The sequence below is a fragment of the Dermacentor andersoni genome, chromosome 7 (assembly GCF_023375885.2).
Source record: "Dermacentor andersoni chromosome 7, qqDerAnde1_hic_scaffold, whole genome shotgun sequence".
In the NCBI taxonomy this organism is placed as follows: domain Eukaryota; kingdom Metazoa; phylum Arthropoda; class Arachnida; order Ixodida; family Ixodidae; genus Dermacentor; species Dermacentor andersoni.
This window is the reverse complement of record NC_092820.1, coordinates 69,119,374-69,141,260: the sequence shown is the minus strand read 5'-3', so window position 1 is coordinate 69,141,260 and position 21,887 is coordinate 69,119,374. Positions and strand designations below refer to the sequence as shown.

At 47.6% G+C, this 21,887-nt stretch overlaps 1 protein-coding gene and 1 pseudogene across 1 annotated transcript in view; one reads left to right on the top strand and one right to left on the bottom strand.

The window, feature by feature from the left end:
• Nucleotides 1-621: 621 nt before the first annotated feature.
• Nucleotides 622-803, bottom strand: LOC126534959 (U2 spliceosomal RNA; annotated as a pseudogene).
• A 6,344-nt stretch (nt 804-7,147) lies between these two features.
• Nucleotides 7,148-21,887, top strand: part of LOC126534838 (endothelin-converting enzyme 1-like) — a 54,746-nt gene continuing 40,006 nt past the window's right edge. The window contains exons 1-2 of the mRNA XM_050182066.3: nt 7,148-8,200; nt 11,288-11,719. Of these exons, the coding sequence (XP_050038023.2) occupies nt 7,256-8,200; nt 11,288-11,719 (1,377 nt within the window). The 5' untranslated portion in view covers nt 7,148-7,255. The remainder of the gene's footprint in view (nt 8,201-11,287; nt 11,720-21,887) is intronic.

Genomic DNA, 21,887 nt, shown 5'->3' with positions numbered 1-21,887 from the left:
AGTTAGGTGGGCGGATGAGATTAAGAAGTTTGCAGGGACAACATGGCCACAATTAGTACATGACCGGGGTAGTTGGAGAAGTATGGGAGAGGCCTTTGCCCTGCATGGGCGTAATCAGGCTGATGATGATGATGATAGTATTGGGCTCCAGCTACACGTAACAATATCATATAACAGATTGTAACATATGTTCTGACACTCACAGCAAATGTACCATATGCGTGGTATATAGTCATCTGACGCTGCGTTGAGACACGTGCAGCATAAAGCGAGGTGGAGGGGACGGAAGGACAGCACAATTCCTAAATTCTTGTCGCCTTTTATTTGTTATTGATGCAGTCTGCCACTCCGGTGGCTCCCCCTTGGATGGAATGGAAAATTCCACTGCACGTCAAGGTGCTCGCCGCTATTGTGCTTCTTGGAGTTGTTGCCAGCTTGGTCATGCGGCTCTTCCCTAGCTCGAAGAAGGCGTTGAGAAGGTTCTGCATTACAGAAGACTGCGCGAAACACAGGTGACTGAACTTTCTCCTCTTGATTGGTTAACAGCGAAGCTGTGTACGGCTATGTTTTGATGAAAAATGAGTCCGTGGGCAACAGCCATGTAGATTAATAATTTATCCCCATTCGTGGGCCGATCACGTAGATTGTGCAATACCGGGCTGACCTGCCGCGGAGGTGAAGCAGGCTTTAAGCACTCCATTAACTTGCAGAAATAAGTGTAATATTTCAGGTCCAAGTAAAACCCTTATTAGATATGCGGCTGATAAGAACATATAGTACACACTGACCCGCGTGGGCCTTGTCTATTTTCGCACCGCCTTCTCACTGTCGGCGTTTTAAATGGTTAGGTATCCCCTTTCCTTTCCTTCCGCTCCCCCATGGTAGTGGTTCCGTAAGCCCGCTACAAGCCAGGACCACGAGGTGGAAAGAAATGAGAACCGTGCATGTGGCCCCGATCCCTCATACTTGGAACTTTTCACCGGAGCAATGTTCAGGTTTGAGAGGGAGTTCGTGGGCAACGAACTTTGTACGGCCTGCGTCGTGTGTGACTGATTATGATTTTCGAGTGACTTCACCACCATTACTGCACTGCGGGACATCGACCCATGCGCGATCACTTTAGCTACGGTGAAGCAGTGCGTGCTCTCGGAGTGCGTTAACGTGCCCGTGATTTCTACCTACCGGGATTTGTTAGTAAAAGCTGTCGTGCCGCGTTTTGCAGCATTTCATGGGTATGTGTACCGCCCTGTGCCCCATCGTCTTCCGATGTTCAACATCGTGGAGGAGCGACTGGTCGCGCCTCGCCTTCCATTTTGTGCATGTGGCGTTTGACTCCCTGCAATGAACATTTTGCCATTAAGGGGCCTCGCTGGTTATCCACCTTCACAGAGTGGAATGGCACTGAATTTTTTTTTAGCTGCAGGCGTGTTCTCTTTAGGGCTAGGCGCCATGGTTAGCTTTCTGCGCGACTGGTCGCTTCCACAAACAAGTGCGAGGTACCGACATCATTGAAATAACGAATTCTCAGCGTGGGTATTCGAGCTTGCTTGTGCCTGTAGGCACATCATCATTTCGTCCTTTACAAACCTCATGCGCTGGAGTTTTCAAAGCATCGTGGCACAACTTAGTGATTAGTGACGAAGTTGCGTGCCTAGTAGACGCTGCAGCGCGTCGCTTTCAGTTACGTGGTCACCAAAAGGTCTAACCAATCTCCATTGCTGTGTTTACGCGTCGAGGTTTTATTTCTGGCACTCGTTGAGTGTTCAGTCAGTTGAAAAAGTCCACGCGTCGAATCGCTGGCCAATGGACGGACGGACGGACCGACGGACGGAGTGTTTCGAATAATGGCGCTGCTAGAAAGTCAGTGTATTTGTTGTTTTTTTACATGGCTAGAAATGTATGACATAGTAGTTCTGCGGAAACCCGCAGAAATGTACCACTGCCTGGCGCTTAGTTGTTTATATGGATTCTCGTCTCGAAAGGGGGCCCTTGAATGATTTCCGAAGTTCTCCTATCACAGCTTTGGTAAAATAGTGTAGTATATCTCACTGCTGCCGGAGGCGGACAAATGCTACCGGAGATAACTTACCGTTAAAATAGGCACAAGCGTGCTCCAAGCATAGTGTACAGCAACTACGAAAGTTGCAGACGCTTGCAAGGACACCCACCTATTGGGGAGTAGGTAGCATATGGGACCGCCAGGCTCCTTTTAATGGACGTACGAAGGGGCGGACGGATGAACGGTTGCATGGATGCATAGTGACATCCTAGAAACAGCGTAAAGTATCCTAAGAATATAAACATCATTAAACCTGTCTCAAAATTTGTGCATGTCATGCTGCGAAGAGAAGGCGAATGAAGAACTAGATTTTTTTTTTGTAAGCATCAACTGAAAGCGTCAAAAAATGAAAGCGAAAACATAGAAAGAAATATGCCATTCATCTTTAAGTGAACTATAGAAATAACAATAAAAGATCAATTAAAGTGCTCGACGAGAGAGCTTGCCGCAAGCACGGGTAAAACCCCTGTCTTAGCATTGCGCGTCCGATGGCCCGCAGATGAGCACCAAGGCTGATCGAGTTAAATCTAGGTTTTCATTCCACGATGAGAATTTCATTTTCACGATCTCGATCTAAAAAACAAGCAACTCGAATACAGCCCAAGTAGGGTTCTATAAGCACATAACACATATTTGTGTGTTGATACCACTTAGGTGCACTTTGTTATATCGCTGTCCCACGGGCACTCGCGAGCTCCGTTGACATGAAACTCCCTGATGGATATTTACGGCAACGGAGTTGCGGCCGTGCTACACGGCACATTGCGAGTTTTCGACGGGCACCGCATGGGAGAGGAACGGCGCTGCTGCGCTTACTTTCGCGTGGAACTGCTCATATATACAGTCGCCAGTAAAGGTAGCTTTTTTTAATGAAATATTTATTCTAAATAAAGTCACAGCGAGAGAGTTTGCTGTATGTTACCGCAAGGCTTGTTTCCCAAGCATAGCTAAGTTGAAATCAACGCTGGCATTCTTGCTTTCTTGCACTGCGTTCTTGCTTACGCGCGTGGGTAGCGTGGAACACGTTTTTCGATGAGTGCGCTTTGAGTTGCTGTGCTGTGCTGTGTAATCGTGCGTGTAGGTGTGTTGGCCGCGAGCTCACCTGCTTCCAAATGAGTGACGAAGTGAATAAACAAACAAAATGGCGGAACGACATTTCCCAATGCAGCATGGCGAAACATTGGAGAAGAAGATACCTGCGTTATGTTCTTAAAACCAAGAAGAGTAACTCCCATTCCGCGGCCTGTTAACCAAGGCCATAAAAATAATAATGGTAAAATGTCTAAACGAGCCAGTTACGTTGATATTATTAACGGGGTATTCATCGCAGCTGTAGGTATCTGGGAACGAGAGTGATCCATCCAGTTGTAATGGTCATTGCGGAAATCCTCTCGTGAAAATCTCTGTTTAACTTCCTTAGCGGAAGGGAGATCGTGTGATACGGAGCCCAACCCCCTTGACGTAAATACGAAAGAGCTAAATGGAGTTCGCGGGTGCCCGTGTGACACGGGTATTACATTTTAAAGGGAAGCTTAGATTAGGTAATCTACAGCGTTTGCTAAGTGTTGGTCTGGGTCATCTCGAGTTATGCAGAAACAACGCTAACAATGTGTACACCGCATGAAACAAAAATTCAAGGGTCATCGCATCGATCACGCCGAGTGACCCCTCCAACGCAAGTCTCGCGTCTCCCGGCCACCAACAACAGAACTAATACAACGTAGACGAGAACATTGCGAAAAACAAGGTTCTCAAACATCAACACATGGATACAGCCAAGCCACGCGGGCGTACAGAAGTGTTCGTTGTCAGTCGTGTCGTATAAATGCGAGTGGTGGTGGAACCAGGCCACCAGATAGGTTGAGGCAGATCTCCGGATGAGCTAAATGGAAAGGACCGAAAGAACGTCAGTACCATGCAGCACACAACGTGAGTCATGATCTTGAAGCAAAAACGTGCGCGTAAATTCATCCAGGTCTTCCCACGGTTGCGACAAGTTTGTACGCGCGCGATTTTTGCTGTGCAACTCTTAGGCGCACGTTCCTGCGTTGAACGTCTGCTTTCTCGGTGTAACCGAGGAAACAAGCACAGCGTAGGATGAAAGAGCGAACGTGGAGCTCAGCGGTGATGAAAGACGGCGAGAGCAAGGAGAGCGCGAGGAGGAAAACAGAGGAGGAGGTTGCAGTGGAACCATGATGCGGAAAGCGGAGGAGGACGGTATGGCGAAAGCATGAGAAGAAGAGCGCAGTTCCACGCAATAATGGCTCTACGGCGACTACCGCTACGAGATGGCGCCAGAGTAGCGCGCCGTCGTTTCTTCACCTATGACGCCATCAATATCAATCATACCATCAGTACCGCAAGCGGCGAGTGCGACCACCGATACCATATACCGTACATACTCGACTAAGGGCCTCTCTCCCATAAGGACTGCACCCCCTCTTTAGAGGGCGAATTCGTGGTAAACTATTCGAAGCGTTCCTCCGGAAAGCGAAGGTAGTTGCACTGCCACTACAAGACGCTAGCTGCTTTTCCGTCATGGCTGCTCAGGTCGGTGACGCCGCTCCATTACTGCTTTGAGTGGCGCGTTATCTCGGCTGTAGGGTGCCCTGTTTGGGTCAGTAGAATAAATTATAAAACCGTTTATAACATGTCATTTGTGCCTGTCTTACCCTCTGCTACAGCTGCGGAAACAGCACGGACATTTAGCGGGCCGTCATCGGCCTGATGCGCGTATGGGCCGCACCTAGCGAGGATTTCGGAAAAAAAGTGGGGCCCTTAGACGAGCACATACAACGTGGAAATAAAGCGCTGCATGAGCCCCCGAAGCGCGAATAGTCGTCCTTGTAGTGGTCATTCGGTTGTTGGGTACACTGACAGTAACACTACGCCGTCGTTCGCTACAGCCTTGACGCTTCTTTGGTGCTTAAGCGGCGAGCGATGTCAACGTAACGTGAGATGCTTCGGTACGTTACCTGAATGACATAACACAGACTCGATTGCGTCACACCTGAACTTTGGCTACCATCACAGTGGGCGTTTCCCATGCCTACCACGTCCGCCTAGTCCGAAATCCCCGCAGCGGATGCAAGCAAAGCGAGCGGACTAGAATGTACCGCTTCTCTCTGGCTCACTTCACCTTATATTCTTTGACTAGGGATCAAAATGGTCACGTCATATTCTGTTGGACATAAACAACAATTCTCAAACGTGTTTTCATTGCATGTAGTTTTAGAAAAACACGTGCCGTGACCGATTTTAAAAGGCTTTCACACAAGAAGTTGTGTGTAATTAAGAAATACCTTAAAAAGTACAACTGATTTACGCGACACGAGATAGTGGATATTATGGTTTTAAATATAGTGATCCATTTCAATGCACGCGCTAGAAGAAAAAATTTAAACGTACAGCAGAAAAAGATTACAACGGATTATAAAAAAATATGTTGACCGACGAATGCAATACTCCCTAATGCGAAACTTGATACCAGCTCTATACGAGAAAGAAATATGCGTTTCAATATTTTGTGTTATGATTATATAGATACATGGTTCATATTAGAAAGAGAACGCTTGAGTAACGTGGCTAGCGCGGACGATTCGTCTCGTGGGGCACATTGCAAACGCTGCGAAGTGTGGCGCAACTGCCTGGCTAATCTGGAGATGCGTCCCTGATGCAGCCTACTAAACTGTTTTGTGATTTCTTTCCGCTGCGCCGCTCAACGTTTATGGCGCAGCCCTCTTTTGTCTCGCGCGAAAGTATGTCATATTGACATCGCTTTTGCATGGTTCTCAAGTTTCCATTATCCGTTACTTGTGTTATTTCCGCTAAAGTTAAGCAAGAAATCCAGCACACTTTGAATGTTTCATTTCTAAATGCGAGCATTTCTAGTGTCTTCATGGTCTCGCAAAAATAAGGCGAAGATACTGTATAGCCACCTAACTTGAACAACTTTTTCAACGATATTTCTACCAATTCTAATTTCCAATTTGTGCTACTGCGCCTGCAAAATTCAACCCCTCACATTGAAATTTGAAATCATGTTGTCCGTCACCAAAATGTTTTGATTAACCAGTACCTGGGCAACGTAATAGTGTATCGATCGGATTATATTCCAAACCCGGCATTAGCCTTCTGCGATCGGTCCAAATGGATCGGGCACCGACCATATTCTCATGCTAGGATCTAGAACGATATACCACGCTTACATGTTACCAAAAGGAACAAAGTCACTCTATTAATGACGGCAGCCTAATAACGAGATGGATGGTCGGGCTGGGCCTTAGCCACTTTGACCAACCACAGAGGGACATATTGTCGTTATTTCGACTAAAATGATATTTAGAATAGCGTTATATTGTCCCTGCCCTGGCTCAGAATAATGGTCATCTCCGTGCTAATGCAAAGGTCCTCTCTGAAGTGATTTTATTTATTTTCTGAATAATTTATTGCGGTATTAATTCGCTCTTTTATTGGGATTAGCATGCCAGAGTAACACATGGTCTACCATTGACGCTGGAATAATTTTGACCACCTGGTATCTCTTAACGCGCACCTAAATCTACAGAAAGAAGCGTTTTTGACATGTTACCTCCGAATAAATGCGGCTGCTGCGCATGGTTAAACGAAACATGGACCTAGCGCTCAGCACCACGAACGCCACGGCGACTGCGCTACCGCCGAGGGTATAAATTGCTTCAAGGTTAATATAGGTTTGAACAAAATCGAGCTTTATATTTGCAGGCTTCTCATTCGTCATTCATGGTGACCTTACACACAGAGTGGGCAATTTTCTTTTTCTGGGTTTGGTTACTCACTATGTTGCTGGCATGCTCACTCAGAACTCTGGAATGACCAATGATGGTAATTGTTAGGACGTCCTTCTGTCTCCTTTCTTTTAATGCGTAACACAAATATTTGATATCGAAGACCTTGTGCGATCGCTTAATGGCAGTTTCCCGCAAAATTGTTAACAAGGAGATACCTTCTTGTCCTTGACTCTAATAAAGCTCATAATGGGCTTTGACTTGGTTAGATTTGCACAGCTGATCAAAATCAAATAGCTGCTTCGCGTTCTTTCACAGGCAAGTACTTGAATATCAGCTTGACAAAGCCACTGACCCTTGTGAAGATTTCGGCGCCTACGTGTGCCGGAAGTGGTCACCGCGACGGGAGTTCGCCGGTTTGTCCCGCAGCATGATGTCGGACATGATCTTGTCCTGGCTCAGCAGGCTTCCAGACACGCTGACCAAAAGCGCCGCTCGGCTTCCCGTGGGAAGAAAGGCGGCTGCCATGTTCAACAGCTGCGTCACGCAGGATCGCTCTGGGGTCAAAGTCATCAAGGACTTCATGTATGAGCACGGCCTCGCGTGGCCCGAAAATCAGAACGGGCCCACAAAACCACTCGAGGCGCTGTTCGACCTTTCCTTCAACTGGAGGGTGCACCTTTGGCTGAGGCTCAATGTGCTCGCCATTTCTCGAAACTACAATCGGAGGCTCATAACTGTTTCTCCTAACGATATACTAGCCCTGTGGTGGCAAGTGTTTAGGCAGATACCGGAAGAGCGCTTCAAGACTGTTTATACAGCATTCTATGCTATGTTTGCCAAAGACACCACGATTCGCCCGCGCGACCAGGAGATCAGTAAGACGCAAAAAGGACTGAAAATTATTTTCAATACCTTCCTTCCTTCAGGAAGGTGGAACGCTCGCACGCCAAGTCTCTCCTCGCTGCGAGAACTCGACAGCCACTCTTTTAAGCCCATGGGCGAGGAATTTATGCGCAGCCTGAACTCGGCACTGCGAATCGACCCGCCGGTAACCATGGACGACTTGGTGCTTATGAGCGACGACGCCATCCTCGAGGGCACATTCGCGCTCATCGCCAACCACAGCGAACGCGCCGTTATCAATCATCTGTCGTGGCTGTTTATGCAGGCTTGCGCGGTAGTGGCTGACCCAGCGAGGGTTCTTGTCGTCCTGCACGGAGACAAGCGCCACGCGGTGGAGCAGCGGCCGCGCTTCTGCGCCAGGCAGGTTGAAGACAGCTACAAGCTGATGGTGTCTGCTATGGCGTCCGTGGCCCATTTCAATGATGATGAGCGCCGGCGCATCGACGCGTTCCTGGCCGAAATCAGGCAGGTGAGTAAACAGCTTTGCATTACGTGCTAGTTGTTCAGCTTTCCCTGACACGTATCACACACGGCATAAGAAAGGGATACACACAGCGTCACACAAGGGATAAGAAAAGAGCAGATTGGGTGAGGGAACAAAAGCGAGTTAATGATATCTTAGTTGAAATCAAGAAGAAGAAATGGGCATGAGCAGGACACGTAATGAGGAGGGAAGATAACCGATGGTCATTAAGAGTTACGGAATGGATTCCAAGGGAAGGAAAGCGTAGCAGAGGGCAGCAGAAAGTTAGGTGGGCGGATGAGATTAAGAAGTTTGCAGGGACAACATGGCCACGATTAGTACATGACCGGGGTAGTTGGAGAAGTATGGGAGAGGCCTTTGCCCTGCAGTGGGCATAACCAGGCTGATGATGATGATGATTCAGCTTTTCCTGACATGTATCACACACGGCATACACGTTGGCCAAGCTACCACAGGATTGGATGCGACCTGTGTAGTCTGATGTGGGTTGACGTTATTGCCGTGATGTCGCGAGGAATGAGCGCGTCTAGAATGTGCTAATTGACCAGCGTGAAAATTTGCATGCAGTTTGTATCGTGAAAGGACTTTCAGAAAGCCCTTCAGGCACGAGCTCTACTGACTGTCCTTTTTGAAGAAGTAAAATTCAACGCACTTACGCATTTCGTTTATAAGTGCTCTGATAAGCTGAGATGTGACAATGGAGCATTATGTTGCAGTAAAAAGAGTACAATGCGGAAAGAAAAGAAGAACATATTACACAAAACGCAAATGTACTGGTACAGGGTAAAAAATTTGTGAAAGATTTTTGACTGGTTAACAGCTCCCTCCTCCTCAAAAAACACAACGCTCAGGTTTACCTATAGCGTGAAAACGTGCATTGTAGAGCAGTAAGGACTTATCAACACAATGTTTCTTTTTTATTTGAGCCAAGCAACAACTGAAATATTCGAAACATGTCCCTAGTAATGTCGACATCCCCTTTGCAGGAAGCGCTCGTTATCGCGCTTGGGCTTTATAGGGAACACAGAGACGCTGACGCAGCCTCCGAAAATACTTCTAGAGTTGCCATACAATCACTACCGTAATAAATTGATTGAAAGTGTAGCAAATAGTAATAATAACGTCATTGATGATCTTGTCACTAACGAGCCGTAAGAAGAATAAAGACTGGAGGTATAAAGAACACTTAAAGTACCATATCGCTGCCCATGCCATGCCTAGTATTCCTACGGCAGTTTTAGAACACCTGTCATGATCACCATTAACGTCCAACCTTTCTCAACTAGATACATGCACTTCACCTGTATAATATAGCACCTGTATTTTCCCGTTTTGCTAGGAAGGAGCAATTATTTAGTTTTTCAGCCTAATTACCCAACGTCAAGAGCATTCCAGTGTTTAATGGCGACTGACGTGCGTTTTTTAGCGCACAACGGTCCCCCCTATCCTTAACTGAAACAATGCGTCAACGCACCTAATCGGGGCCAGTTGTGATGTCTTCAACAAGGCCCATGCCGCGCGTAGCTTTCATACGTGGGAGTACTTGATACCTTCACTGGCATTCTGTTTTGTGAACTTTTAAAATTGTGAATATAACGCCACAATTAAGAAAAAATTTTACCGGGCTTCGTAATAAACTGTGAATTCTTAGCAACACAGCGAAGAAAGATGTTATCATAGCCGCAAATGAGAGCTTGTCTCTTTCTTTTTTTGAATTTTGTCCCCAGAGCAATGCGCCCGAAGAGGTAGCTCAGGGACAGTAGCGTTGCACTGCTGAGCTTGAGGTGGCGTGTGAGTTGTTGAGTGCTTCAGCTGCATTTCGATGGGGGTTAAGTGCAAAAAACAAAGCTATCGCATACTTCGATTAGGACTGCACTTTTAGGAACGCCAGCTGGTCAAACCTAATCCGCAGTCTTCTATAACGGCGTGCCATGTGATCACTTCGCAGGTTATCGCACGTGAAACACCCGAATTTATTTGTATTTTTGAAGTCATCGCTTTGGGAGAAGCGACGATAATTGTAGAGCAGTCCTGCCACATGGTCAACGTCTTGACCTTGATCTAGGATAACGTATGTGTGTCAGACCTTAGAACTGTGAGCGAGCACAAAAAATACGAAAAAGGAAAGTCGTCTGCGAAGAGTCGATCCTGCGCCTGTGGGATAGTAAGTACCTTGATGCTACTCTAACATTTGACGAGCGCTGCGGCATTTTACATATCGTACTTCAGCATGGCCCATCGAGCCATGATAACCTCGATTACAACAGATGAAGTTGGCTGCAATATAATGGTTTAATAAAGTGCACATGTGTGGGATGTACGAATGCTGTATAATACCTGACAATCGTCGTACATTAGTTCTGCCAGAACTTTTGTTTATTGGTCATCTGCCCGCACCTCAGTTGCTTGCATTCTGAAACGTGGCGTGTGCGGCAGTTTAGGCCCTTAATTTGAGTCTGATTTAAACCACTAGCACCTACAAACTTAGAGTCGTGGAATGTTCGTGAAACACTTATATATGGGCGAATACCAACAGTTTCGAATATGAATAGTATGTATCGATAATGAAATATATTCGCAAGAAGAATACTTATTTCAGTGCAATTAGGTAACACGCCTTTGCTGGCTGCAGCAAGAAGATTCCTAATTACCAGAGAGAAACGATCAGTTTTAAAGAGCACATCGCTAATTGTCATGAAAAACGGCACGTATAGCCTCTCAACATCTTTGAACCTTCTAGCAAGGAAGCTTTTCAAACCTGACAAGTTCTCAAAAACAATCACTTAGAAGCGAGTCGAGCCACGCAAAACATGTTTAAAAGCGTGTTTTAAAACTTGTTGCAGTAGCTTTACTTTAATTTCCTTCCCCTCATATCTGAAGCCAGGGTAGTCTTCAATGAAGACTGATTTTATTTTGCGCATGTACTATTAATTGAAACCACAACGTAATCGTGCGTAGAAAAAAATCAGATTCCCTGTACGCTTGCCTCAGTACAAGGAGACATACTGCTTACGGGACACGCAACTCAGCTGAATGCGAGCTGATAATTTGCGGAGTCTTGTTGTCCCGCAGATGGCCCTCAACAAGACCTTGGCTGTCACGTGGCTCGACAATGCGACCTCTCAGCTCGCTGCCAAGAAGCTGAAGAACGTGGAAGCCGTGCTGTGGCCGGCCGAGAAATTCCTCACCGCGAGAGGCCTCCACAACGCCTACGCGCAGTTTCCCGAGAGCGGCGCATCGTTCGCCAATTTCTGGGTCGAGTCCCGCCGCCGCCAACGTAGTCTGTTCGGCACCGAGGCCGGAGTGGAGGAGCAGCGTATCAGCGACAGCATGGCACCACCGTACGTGGAGTACGTGCACGGGCTGAACAAGCTCTCGCTCTCTATCGGAGCGCTGGCACCGCCGCTGTACTACCCGCATGGCACTAAAGCCATGCTTTACGGAGGCCTCGGGTACTTCTACGCGAAGGGACTTGTCGAGGCGATCGACGACGATGGCATTAGGGTGAGCATGACTTGCTCTTCCAGGCAGATACTCATGCTATTTTATTTATTTGTTTTGTGATGCAGCATTACCGCAAATAAAAACAAACGCAACATATAAAGCGCAACAAGGTTCTAACAAGCCTGACAAAAACCCCCGCAATGATTGCATAGAAAGAAAAAAGTTCATACCGAGCTCAATAATTCGATCATCAGTTAGATTATTAACCTCGTTAACAACTCCCATTAGAAGTGCTTGAAATGCAGTTATCTTAAGTGTGAAAGTCGCTACTACCCGAGCAATCTTTTTTCTGGTGGCGCATGCCAAAAGAAGAAATTTCGCTGTATCGTCCTTGTAGTGTCCTTTTGAAGCCTGATAGCTCACTTCAGCAAAGAAGAGGTTGGATTAGTCATAAATTCAGCACAATCTAGGATAAAGCAGCAAGAACGCGAGTGGCGGTAAGCTTACTCAATTGTTGGTCACTTCTCGTTAATGCAGGTTTTTCGTCAACTCATTTCGCAAGTGCAACTTATGCCATCATTCATTCTAGTATGTTGCAAATAACGAGTGTGACAACACCTAGGCTACCATTGTGATTACAATGAGCAGAGCAGGATGATAAAATCGTGGTATTTTGCAGCACGCTTATGATTGTTTTCAAGCGGCTGACATGGAGCTGTAGCTCAGGTCGAGCTGAAAATTATGTAAATGCAAAGAGAACAGTGCAGGCTTCAAATGGTGGCAATAGAGCAGGTGCAAGGCGGGAACGATAGCCAGCAGCGTGTATTGAATTTTTTTCAGGCAAGTAAGAAGAAAAATTGGGCACTCGGTGTGCTTTCTTTCCCCCCTATCACCTAATGCATTAAAGAAAGTTAAGGATTTCACAGAGCAATAGAACTTTACTTCAGCTCATCCGCTACTCGGTGCTTGTCAAGGCTTGTCACCCGTTCCCCGTCGGCGCGAAGTCCTCGACGGGGCATACAAGTCGGTTGGTTGTTCTGTATCAAAGCGAACACAGCGAAGTAGTCAGAGTCGGGAGAAAGAAATAAAAAAGTATTAATAGACTGACAACGACACACAATTTAAATGAAACATAAGAACACTAACACATATGCACCTAATCTGTATCAATGATGAAGACAGAAGAGATACAACGAACAGTTAACAGTAAATATAGGAATTAAGACTACACACAACATACTCAATGGTGGTCAACTAAGCAGAATTCAAAATAACACAAATGATGGCATACGCGTGGCCAGGCAGCAGCAGCAAGTCCATAAAGCGTGGAGTCGACGGCAGAGCGTTCCCTAAGAACGCTGGAAAGCCGATCTCGTTGTGGTGGGTGCGATTGCTGGGCTGGGTTTCTCGGGAGTCTAGGTGTGACGTCTTCTATCGAACAGGTTGAGCTAACTTGAGGGGAACTATAGTGAGCTTCGTTACAGACGTTGGTTTGTCGTCTCTTACATCAACTAATAACTCGCAGTTCAGACGTGGCTAGGCGGCCCAGGCGATACTGAACTGCACGAGCTCCTTGACGCTTGTCATCAGAATATAGGCTCAGCTTTTAGACTGCTTAGCTCGGTCTAAAATCTGCGCTTCAAGAACTTCTCCTTTCCCGAGTTCCATGTGTTGTGGAACGGCGGATATTGGTGACCATTCAATCAAGTTCACCAAATTGTATCCCAGCTCCTCCCGAGGTCTTGGACGCGCCCCTTTTAGTTAGGGGCCAGCGAACGATTCATTCCCCCTGCAGTTAGAGGTCGCGCACTTGTATTGCACCACACACGCACACGCTTGATTCCGTGTCGGGCTTCTATTCGTTCACAAACACAGGAGAAACGACGGCATCTGGCCATATGGTGCTATCGCCACGCATACAATGTCAGCAATTCGTGGACACTGGATTGCACAGAGACGCCACATATTTCGGAGTATTCGCACCCCTGCCTTCTTAGCAAGCTTCTCAACGCACGTTTGGGGCAGAGAATAGACAGGGGTTTCTACAAAAAGCCGTCGGGGCGTTACGGTCGCGCCAACGACAAACATTCAATAATCTCTAAGCCTGCCTTCGACTTATTTCGGCCGCTTGCCTGACTGGCCGGCAATAACCGTCTTTCTCGCCGGTTCCTATTCCTACGACATGTTGGCGCCCGTCGATCGGTTATTCGCTGAATAGGATAATGCCGCACCCTGACAGTGCTCTTACGGCGCCTTCCAACAAAAAAAGAAGAAATTGTAAAGGAAGTATCGAGGCTAAAGCAGACAACGTCGACGTACTTGGATGTTCAAATAATTGGATGATGAAATGCTGATTAAATGTCTATACTTCGTCTCTTTTCTATATATAATAGTCATGCAATTTGTATCGTAATCGTGTCGTATTTCATGTGTAATTAGAAAGATTGTCATTCGATCTCCTTGGCCATCCTGCAACGGAGGCGGATCCTTCAGAAATTCCGGCAGCCAGGCATCTGTGTAGGGCTATCCTCTTCCGCTAGGGAACCCCTTACGCTTTCCTGCAGCTGCTGTTGGGCACGATACCAATCATGCATTTGAGGAAGATTTGCCTCGCGAAGTTAGGCGTGGCTGGCGGGTTCGCCATGGCGTGACTGGCGCTTCGTGACTTGGTTAGCACGTGCTCAGCGCTGTTCCAGCCTTTGTTTCGCCCGTCCAACGCGTGAATCCTCGGCGCGATTTAGTTTTCTTTCTTCAGCGTGGACAGCTGTTTTTCGACGTAGTGACATCTTGTGGCTACAAAAGTCTCACACGCAATTTCAGAGGCCTGTTCATAGGTTCAGAAACCTGTAAACATTCGCTTGCTAACCAATGTGTAAGCGCGACATAACACGGATGCAGAAAGAAACAGACACACAGAGACAGCGCTGTCGCTTTGTGACGAAACAAGGACGTAGAAACAAACACAGACAGAAAGACAGCGCTGCCTCTGTCTGTTTCTTTCTACATCCTCGTTCAGTCGCGCTTACACATCATGGATTCTAACCAAATAGCCCGCCAACATGCTTTAACTAAATGAAGAAGCACGGTGCCATGCGCGCACAGCTATACATGAACGCATCTCACTCGGTGAGCGCGCAAACTCTGCCAAAATGCTGGAGTGAGGAATCGTGGTAGCAGCAGTGATCAAATTTACTTTCTTGCACCTACGCTTCAACGCGAACGAAACATCCAAACAAAGTCCATACGAAGCTACCGGCACTGCAAGCATCGCAGATCGCGTTGACGATGCGGCCCGCGCGGGAGCGCACTTTCGCCACAGGGGTGAATCTCCGCATGGCTGCCATTGGCTGTTTTCGAGCAGACGCTCTTTCGACGCTAGCGCGAAGGTCCCCTTCAGTTACTGCCCTAACAGCAGGACGACGCAGAAGGAAAATACCGACGCACATGATTATCTACGTTGTCATGGCAACAGGAACAGCAGTGTGCACCGCCTCCTCTCCCAAACGTTTTTCTTTTCTTTTAGTTTTTATTGTGCCGACTCGTTCTGTTTCGCCCTTTCTCCATGCGGCGCGCGCCGCTTACTCTTTTTTACCTTTACGCGGCGCGTTTTATTTTATCGCGCGTGCTACAGCCCACCACGCGCCAGTTCGCAAGCAACGCGCGCTCTACGCAGCGCATTGGCATTGCTTGCGAGCTGGCGCGTGGTGCGCCCTGGGCTATGCGTTGGCACGCACGCAGTCTTTCCCATACTTATATTACACCAGCATGTGCCGTGACATAAAAAGAATTCCCCTTCCAACACAACAGATCTTTGGTCTCGCTTTATTGACTTCGTTTCCGAAAACAAATATTTTTCTTATAACGTGGTGTGATACACGCTCGAAAAATGAGCAATAGTGAAAGGTGCATGACATATACAATAGTACTAAACAAAAAAGTTCACAGACGGTGAAATAGCAAAAAAGCGCTAGAAAAAGCGAAGACCATTTCATGTATACACACATATAAAAAAAGAAGATTTTTTTTTATGCCGCTCTCAAGACCGAAATGTAGACGAGCTTCTGATATATGCACTAAGATATTGCACAAAACTCGACGACATGTATGACATAGTCATGGCAATTATAGAAAGGGAAAACTCACTGGTAATGGCAAAAACAATGACACCCAAATTACCTAAAATTAGAGTAAAATGCTAACATTGTTTGATTGACAGCCATACAAAGAAAGTTTACTTATAAACCTGCACGAAAGTATATCAAATGCGTGACATGTTCATTACTACTGAACAAATTGAAAAAAAACATGGCAGAACAAGAATACCTATGTACTAAAAACTGAAATACACATTATCACATTATTTTTCACTTGGCCACAACTTGAGTAACGGTGGCAAGGGTACAGAAAGTAGTCGGCTTTTGCAGCACCACATAGAAAACATTCGCAGAAAGGCCTATTCTTCAATCAGAGACCAGGCAAAATAAGCCAACGACACAACCTTTCCTTCGCCCCGAATGAAACGCTTAGCAATAAAATTAAATCACTTAAGGCACTTAGTCGTACCTACTGGGCATTCATTTGTATAATAATCACGAGCTGCAATAAGGACACTTGCGATGCTCATGCTTTCCAGAACAAAAAAAAAAAAAATAGCGTACCATGCCTACACATGAAGGTTGTTCGCGCCGTTTTCCCATCGGCGATTACTGACATAATACACAAACACGAAAAGTAATTTTACAGCTGTTAGTACGTTTGTAGAACATGACACGCAGAAAAAGCACTGAGGGCGGTATGGAAAGCTGGGCAAGTTACTTAAGTAGCAGAATGAGACTTGCCACAGGAAAACACAGGTCATAGAACAGGTCACAATGAGGAGAAACATCTGTCAGCTTTCCCTACCGGTAAAAGGGGAGTGTAGCACAATCAAGACGCAAGGACGTGACTCATGGAGCATACACATGCACAGGGCCGTGCTTGTGTATTGTACGCGCGCCATCTGATGTCTTTGGGTATGCGCGCTCACCTGTTGTCTTTAGGAACCACCAAGAACCTTGCAGGGCTTTTTTGTAGGTATTCATGCACCACTGCACGATGCACGAGCGGTGCGATTCGTGGAACGGGTGAAACATCGCGGAGCGCAAGCACGCAGCCATCGAGGACCCCGAAACTGTCCATGCCAGTCAACGCACAGCAGCGCCCACTAACGAAAGATAACGAAACATGAAACTTCACGCAACGGGCTAAGTGACGCCGGGCCGGCGGGTGCGCGCGGAGACAGTCTATGGCAATTCAGTGAAGAGGGAGGGCAAGGGGAGAGGAGTTGTGAGGAGGAGCGAGAGGGCACGGCCTCTTGGATCGGCGCGCGCGCGCGCGTGCTGTTCCAGGAGGCCGTGCACGGAAAGCGGATTTGCTTTGCCGCCCTCCTGCTGGATAGCGCCAATTACCCCTGCCACCGAAGCAGAATAGTTGCCCAGGCCGGCTTACACAGTCTATCGTGGATTCAGACCAACTAGCCCGCCAACGTCTTTTAACCATGCACTGTGTATCACTTTCTTCCTACGTCATCGTTCAGTCGCACTTTCACACTCTATCGTGGAACAAGGAGCGTGAGATGAAACATGCGAGCCACAAATGTCGTAGATCAATGACAGCGGCCCCTTCAGTGACATGCGCGCAGGAAACTCGTGTCTTGCGGACCCGCGCGACCGCTCAATGCGTACTCGTATCTGGTCTCATACTATCGTCAGCTCTCGCTCGCACTTGTTTGATTTGCTTGGCTGCTCTCGTTCGCACTTGTTTCGAATATCACGCTTTCTGGTTGTTTTTTTTACAATGACGATTTCAGACAGAGACGTCCTCATAAAAAGGTTTTCGGAGACAACACGCCATATTCGGTTCTGTATGACCAAACGGTACCTAAATACAAGGGTGCGGAGGTGACACGCAGTACCTCATTCTTCTTGATTTCAGAATGCGGCGACGTCGCAACGGAAGAGAGGGCACCAATACGTTATGGTCAGTGGAAACGACGTCGTCATCTTTGTATAACATGTGGGGTTCTCACACTCGTGCTCTTCGGACGGAGGAACGACAACGCAGTAGTGCAAACAATCACAAGGGCATTTATGGCACCTTTCATAGATCAATGCCTGCTAGCCGAGTTGCTAGCCACAAAAAATGCCGATGGGCGCGACAAATCTAAGAAGTCCGACTCACCGCGACCGGATAACGAGCGAATATGTTCGCCCCATGCTCGATCCCTGCGTCTGGTCGTTCGCGCATACCGTCACGCGAACGGTAGTGCGTTCGAACGAGGCCTCACGAGACGGCATCGCAGAACATGAATCGGCGCACGCACGGAACGTCCGCGCCGCTTGACGACGTCGAACCAAAGAGTAAGAGCTTTCTCCTTTTCGCGCCCAAGTAACCCCGCCGGTAGGCAGCGTTAGCAGCGCAACACTCGCGCCATCTCTCGTACTGCGCTTCAACCACACCACCGCCGCGGGCCCCAGGCCACGCGGCGAAGCCGCACTGCAGGAGACGGCAGCTATGAGGGAAAAACAACATATCAGGGGACGCGTGAGAGTCGCGCATCCCCACATACATAACTCGCGTTAAGAACGAAAGACGACGAACGTAAACGCACGGCCGGCCTGTCAGCAGACAAAGGAAAAAGCAGGCGACATCTCCCACCTACAGAAACGAGGCGATATTTTTTTTGCTGTCACGTGACTGCCGCAGCTGCTCGCCGATAGCTGGTGTGGCTGCTCGGCCGCAGCTGCGCTTTAACGCCGGCGGTGTGCCGTGCGCGTTTTACCACTACAGTGTATGGGACTTTCTGCAGCGACGACCGTTCCGAGATAGCACTAGAGAAACCCGCGCTGTCAGTTCACTGATGATGTCATCGATAACGCATACAGCGACAGCCGCGACAGCGTCAAAGCGAAGCGCTGCATGAGCGGATTTCTGCCTGCAGCGCCTGCTCTGAAACGCACCCGCGCATCACCCGCACGCTGCCTCTTGCGTTTTCCTGATTAACCAGCCAATATATCGCGAAATACATACATACACTTGCCTTAAAAATTTGCATTAGGGAGTACCGTAATCGTCGTTGATATATTTTTTTTTTCGTCTGGCGAACGAAAAAACTCAGCTCGGTCTCTTTAGTGAACCCGAACTGTAGGCCAGCATTGTGCTGGCCAACCAGGTAGCGCGTGATGCATTCTGGGCTAGCTGCTTCGGCATGAGATAGAAGTTCTGTTCCTGTGCCGGCCCCGGCAAAGCTTACCGAACGCCACCAGTCAAGCTGACTGTGTCAGATGCTGATCTGTACGGGCGCCTGGTTTTTTACCGACGTAGCCGAACTGCTCCGCTCATGGCGCGCGTCCGCGCTCCAGTGGAGTATGCTTGCTCTATATGGCCTCTGAGATAGCGCAAAATCGCATCGCACTAGGGCTTCGTCAAGGCCGTCCACTGAATAGGGATCACTGAGGCCTGCGTGCGATCTGGCACCCGCGCGAGCTCAAGGATGGTGAGTACGCGCACTCCGACGGGCTTCTCCGGCCGAAAGCTCCTCCCTCTCGAAGTCTAAGACGCCTCGATGCTCACGCACCGCTAGACACAGTGTCGAGCTCTAGAGTTGCTGCTATATTCGACGACGATAACGATTTATTGATCGCCCTTTTGAAACGGCCTGTGAGAGATAGTCACCTAACTTGCTCGAGTTAATAAGCTATGCTATACTTGATTTTCATGCTAACATTTTAGTATGCATCTCCTCCTTTTTTATTTTCCTTAGAAGTTTCCTGTCGACCTCGCACAGATACCTAAGCCTTAGCGAATCTGGTCGTATGAACCTCTTTCCTACATTTTTTTTTTTCACCAATACTCAACACGTCTCTTACTTATCGAGTCTGCTGACTGGTTGTGATTTTGTCCATTTCTTGTCTAAGAGCTTCTGGAAAATGGACGTAATTTATTTATTGATTCATTTATTTATTTATAATACCCTTCGTGCCTATTGAAAAGCCTTCAGCAAGATTGGTAACAGTTTCTACAGAACATAAATAAAAGTCAGGATCAACTAAAAATGTAACAAAACAAAGGTTACAAATACTACATTAGAATGCCATTAGAGAATGATATTAAACTATCATTCAGGGTATCACGATACATTTCACAGCTTGACATAAAAGCCATGCGGTCCGGATGATTGCCTCAATGCGCAATTGCGTCAGGCAGTGATGATCAGTTAAATGCCGGCGTTTGCCCGTGCCTGCGCATGAAACTAAAGTTTTTTAGGAGGCTTTGTGACGTGCCCGCAGGTGCCAGAATCGGCAGTCGGTGATATTTATTGATATAAATGTAGCTGCGAAACAGACATGGAAGAGTCATTAATCGGCAAGTATCTAATGACGGAAATGAAACGTATTTTGTTATTCCGGTAATGGTAGAAATGTGATGGCACTTACGCGCAATAAATTTGCCTGGTCTATTCTGTACAGCTTACAAGATACTTATATTTATTTGTTTATAATAAAATTATTTGTTTATCTATTCAGTTAATATCAAGGCGGTGAAGCGTTACGGAAAGGAGTGGTAGTGTGAACAATGACAGTGACAAGAACTTTATTGGATTGTCTTGAGGGACTTGATTCGGCTCCCTATCAAGTTGGTGGCTCCGCCCACGACGGGACAGGGAAGTGGTGACCCTCTGTGGACGGCCTGCAGTTGGTGCGTGAATTCCGAGCTCTTCAGCAAGGGTCCCACTTGCAGTTCTATGGAAGGTCGGAGCCCGCGTTTCATGGGCACAGACAGAGCATGTGATCGAAGGAGCAGCTTGCGTGACCGCATTCGGACGACGACTGCGGGAAGTTGGGGTCTATCCAACTAAGCGCTTTGGGGGGGGGCGGTGATGTAGGATATCGTCTGTATGGGCCCTAAAGTAACGGCCAGAGCCCTGTTAAGTTTCGGGCTGGGGTGAGGGAATTTCATCCTGCTGTGTGTGTAATGCAACATAATTTCGTGACAGGTGGTAGGAGTATCTTTGAAGGTCACGTGGGAGAGCTGCACCGTTAACTCGGGCGTGGTTCGTGAATTCAAGCGCCAGGCAGTTGGCCCGCTCTTTAGCGTTGCAACCCGCTTAGCTGGTTATATCGATCGCGTGGGCCGGGAACCGCGCTATGCTATGACCTCCAATTTCTTCGCCCGTAGTAATACGAAAGGATCTGTTCACCATGCCGGCTGTGCGTTTAGAAACTATAGTGGACGAGAAAGCCCTGATCCCCGTGCGTGAGTTGGGGAAAACTACCGTCGGGTCTTTTGCGGCTTGAAGAATCACGGCTGTAGCGGTTTCCTCCGCCTCGTTCGTGTGTTTAGTACACATTGCCGCGGCGCTGCTAAGTGTTCCGCGCGCGTCAACGACCGAGATTGCAAGCCTGTCTTCACCGCCATATTTGGCGGCGTCGATGAAGAATGCATCTACCCCGTAAGGATTGATTCGTTGACGTACTGTTCCAGACCGCGCTCTTCTGCGACCTTCGTTGTATATCGGGTGGATGTTGCTCGGTACGGTCTCAACCTTTATACCTTCCCGCGCTAAGTTAGACAGGGGGTGTCTGTCGAGAGGTGCGCCTGTATAAGGAGTATACCACCTTCATCAAGAATCTTAATGCCCGGCTTAGTTAACGAAAGCCTAGAGATCTGTACAATAACCTGTGCTTCGATTAATTCGTCTGTGGTATTGGGAACTCTGAGGTCGAGTAGTTTCACCATGCTAGCGAATTGTGGAATACGGAGTAATCCTTTGGACGCCAGACCTGATGGGCGTGTCGAGTTTGTTCTTTTCGATTTTGCTCCATTTGACGTACGGTGCCGTGTAAGTAATATGACTGATGAATAAAGCTTAGAAGACCATGCGTAGGTTGTCCTCCTTGAGTTTTCCCCTTTTGCTTGTGATTCTAGTGATGAGCCTTAGTATATTTTTCGCCTGCGTGTCTAGCTTGTTTAAAGCTTTGGTATTACATCCTTAGGCGTTTATTAAAAGTCCTAAAGTCTTTATGGAGTTCACCCTCAGAATGGGGTGCCCTTGTCGTGTCGTAATTTCGACTGGCAGCGCTTCCAGAGGCTCGAGGTTCATAACGCCCTGCCTGGACTGTCTGTAGAGGAGGAGTTCAGATTTGGTAGGTGAAAGCTTGAGAGCCTTGCATGTAAGACATTCTTCCAT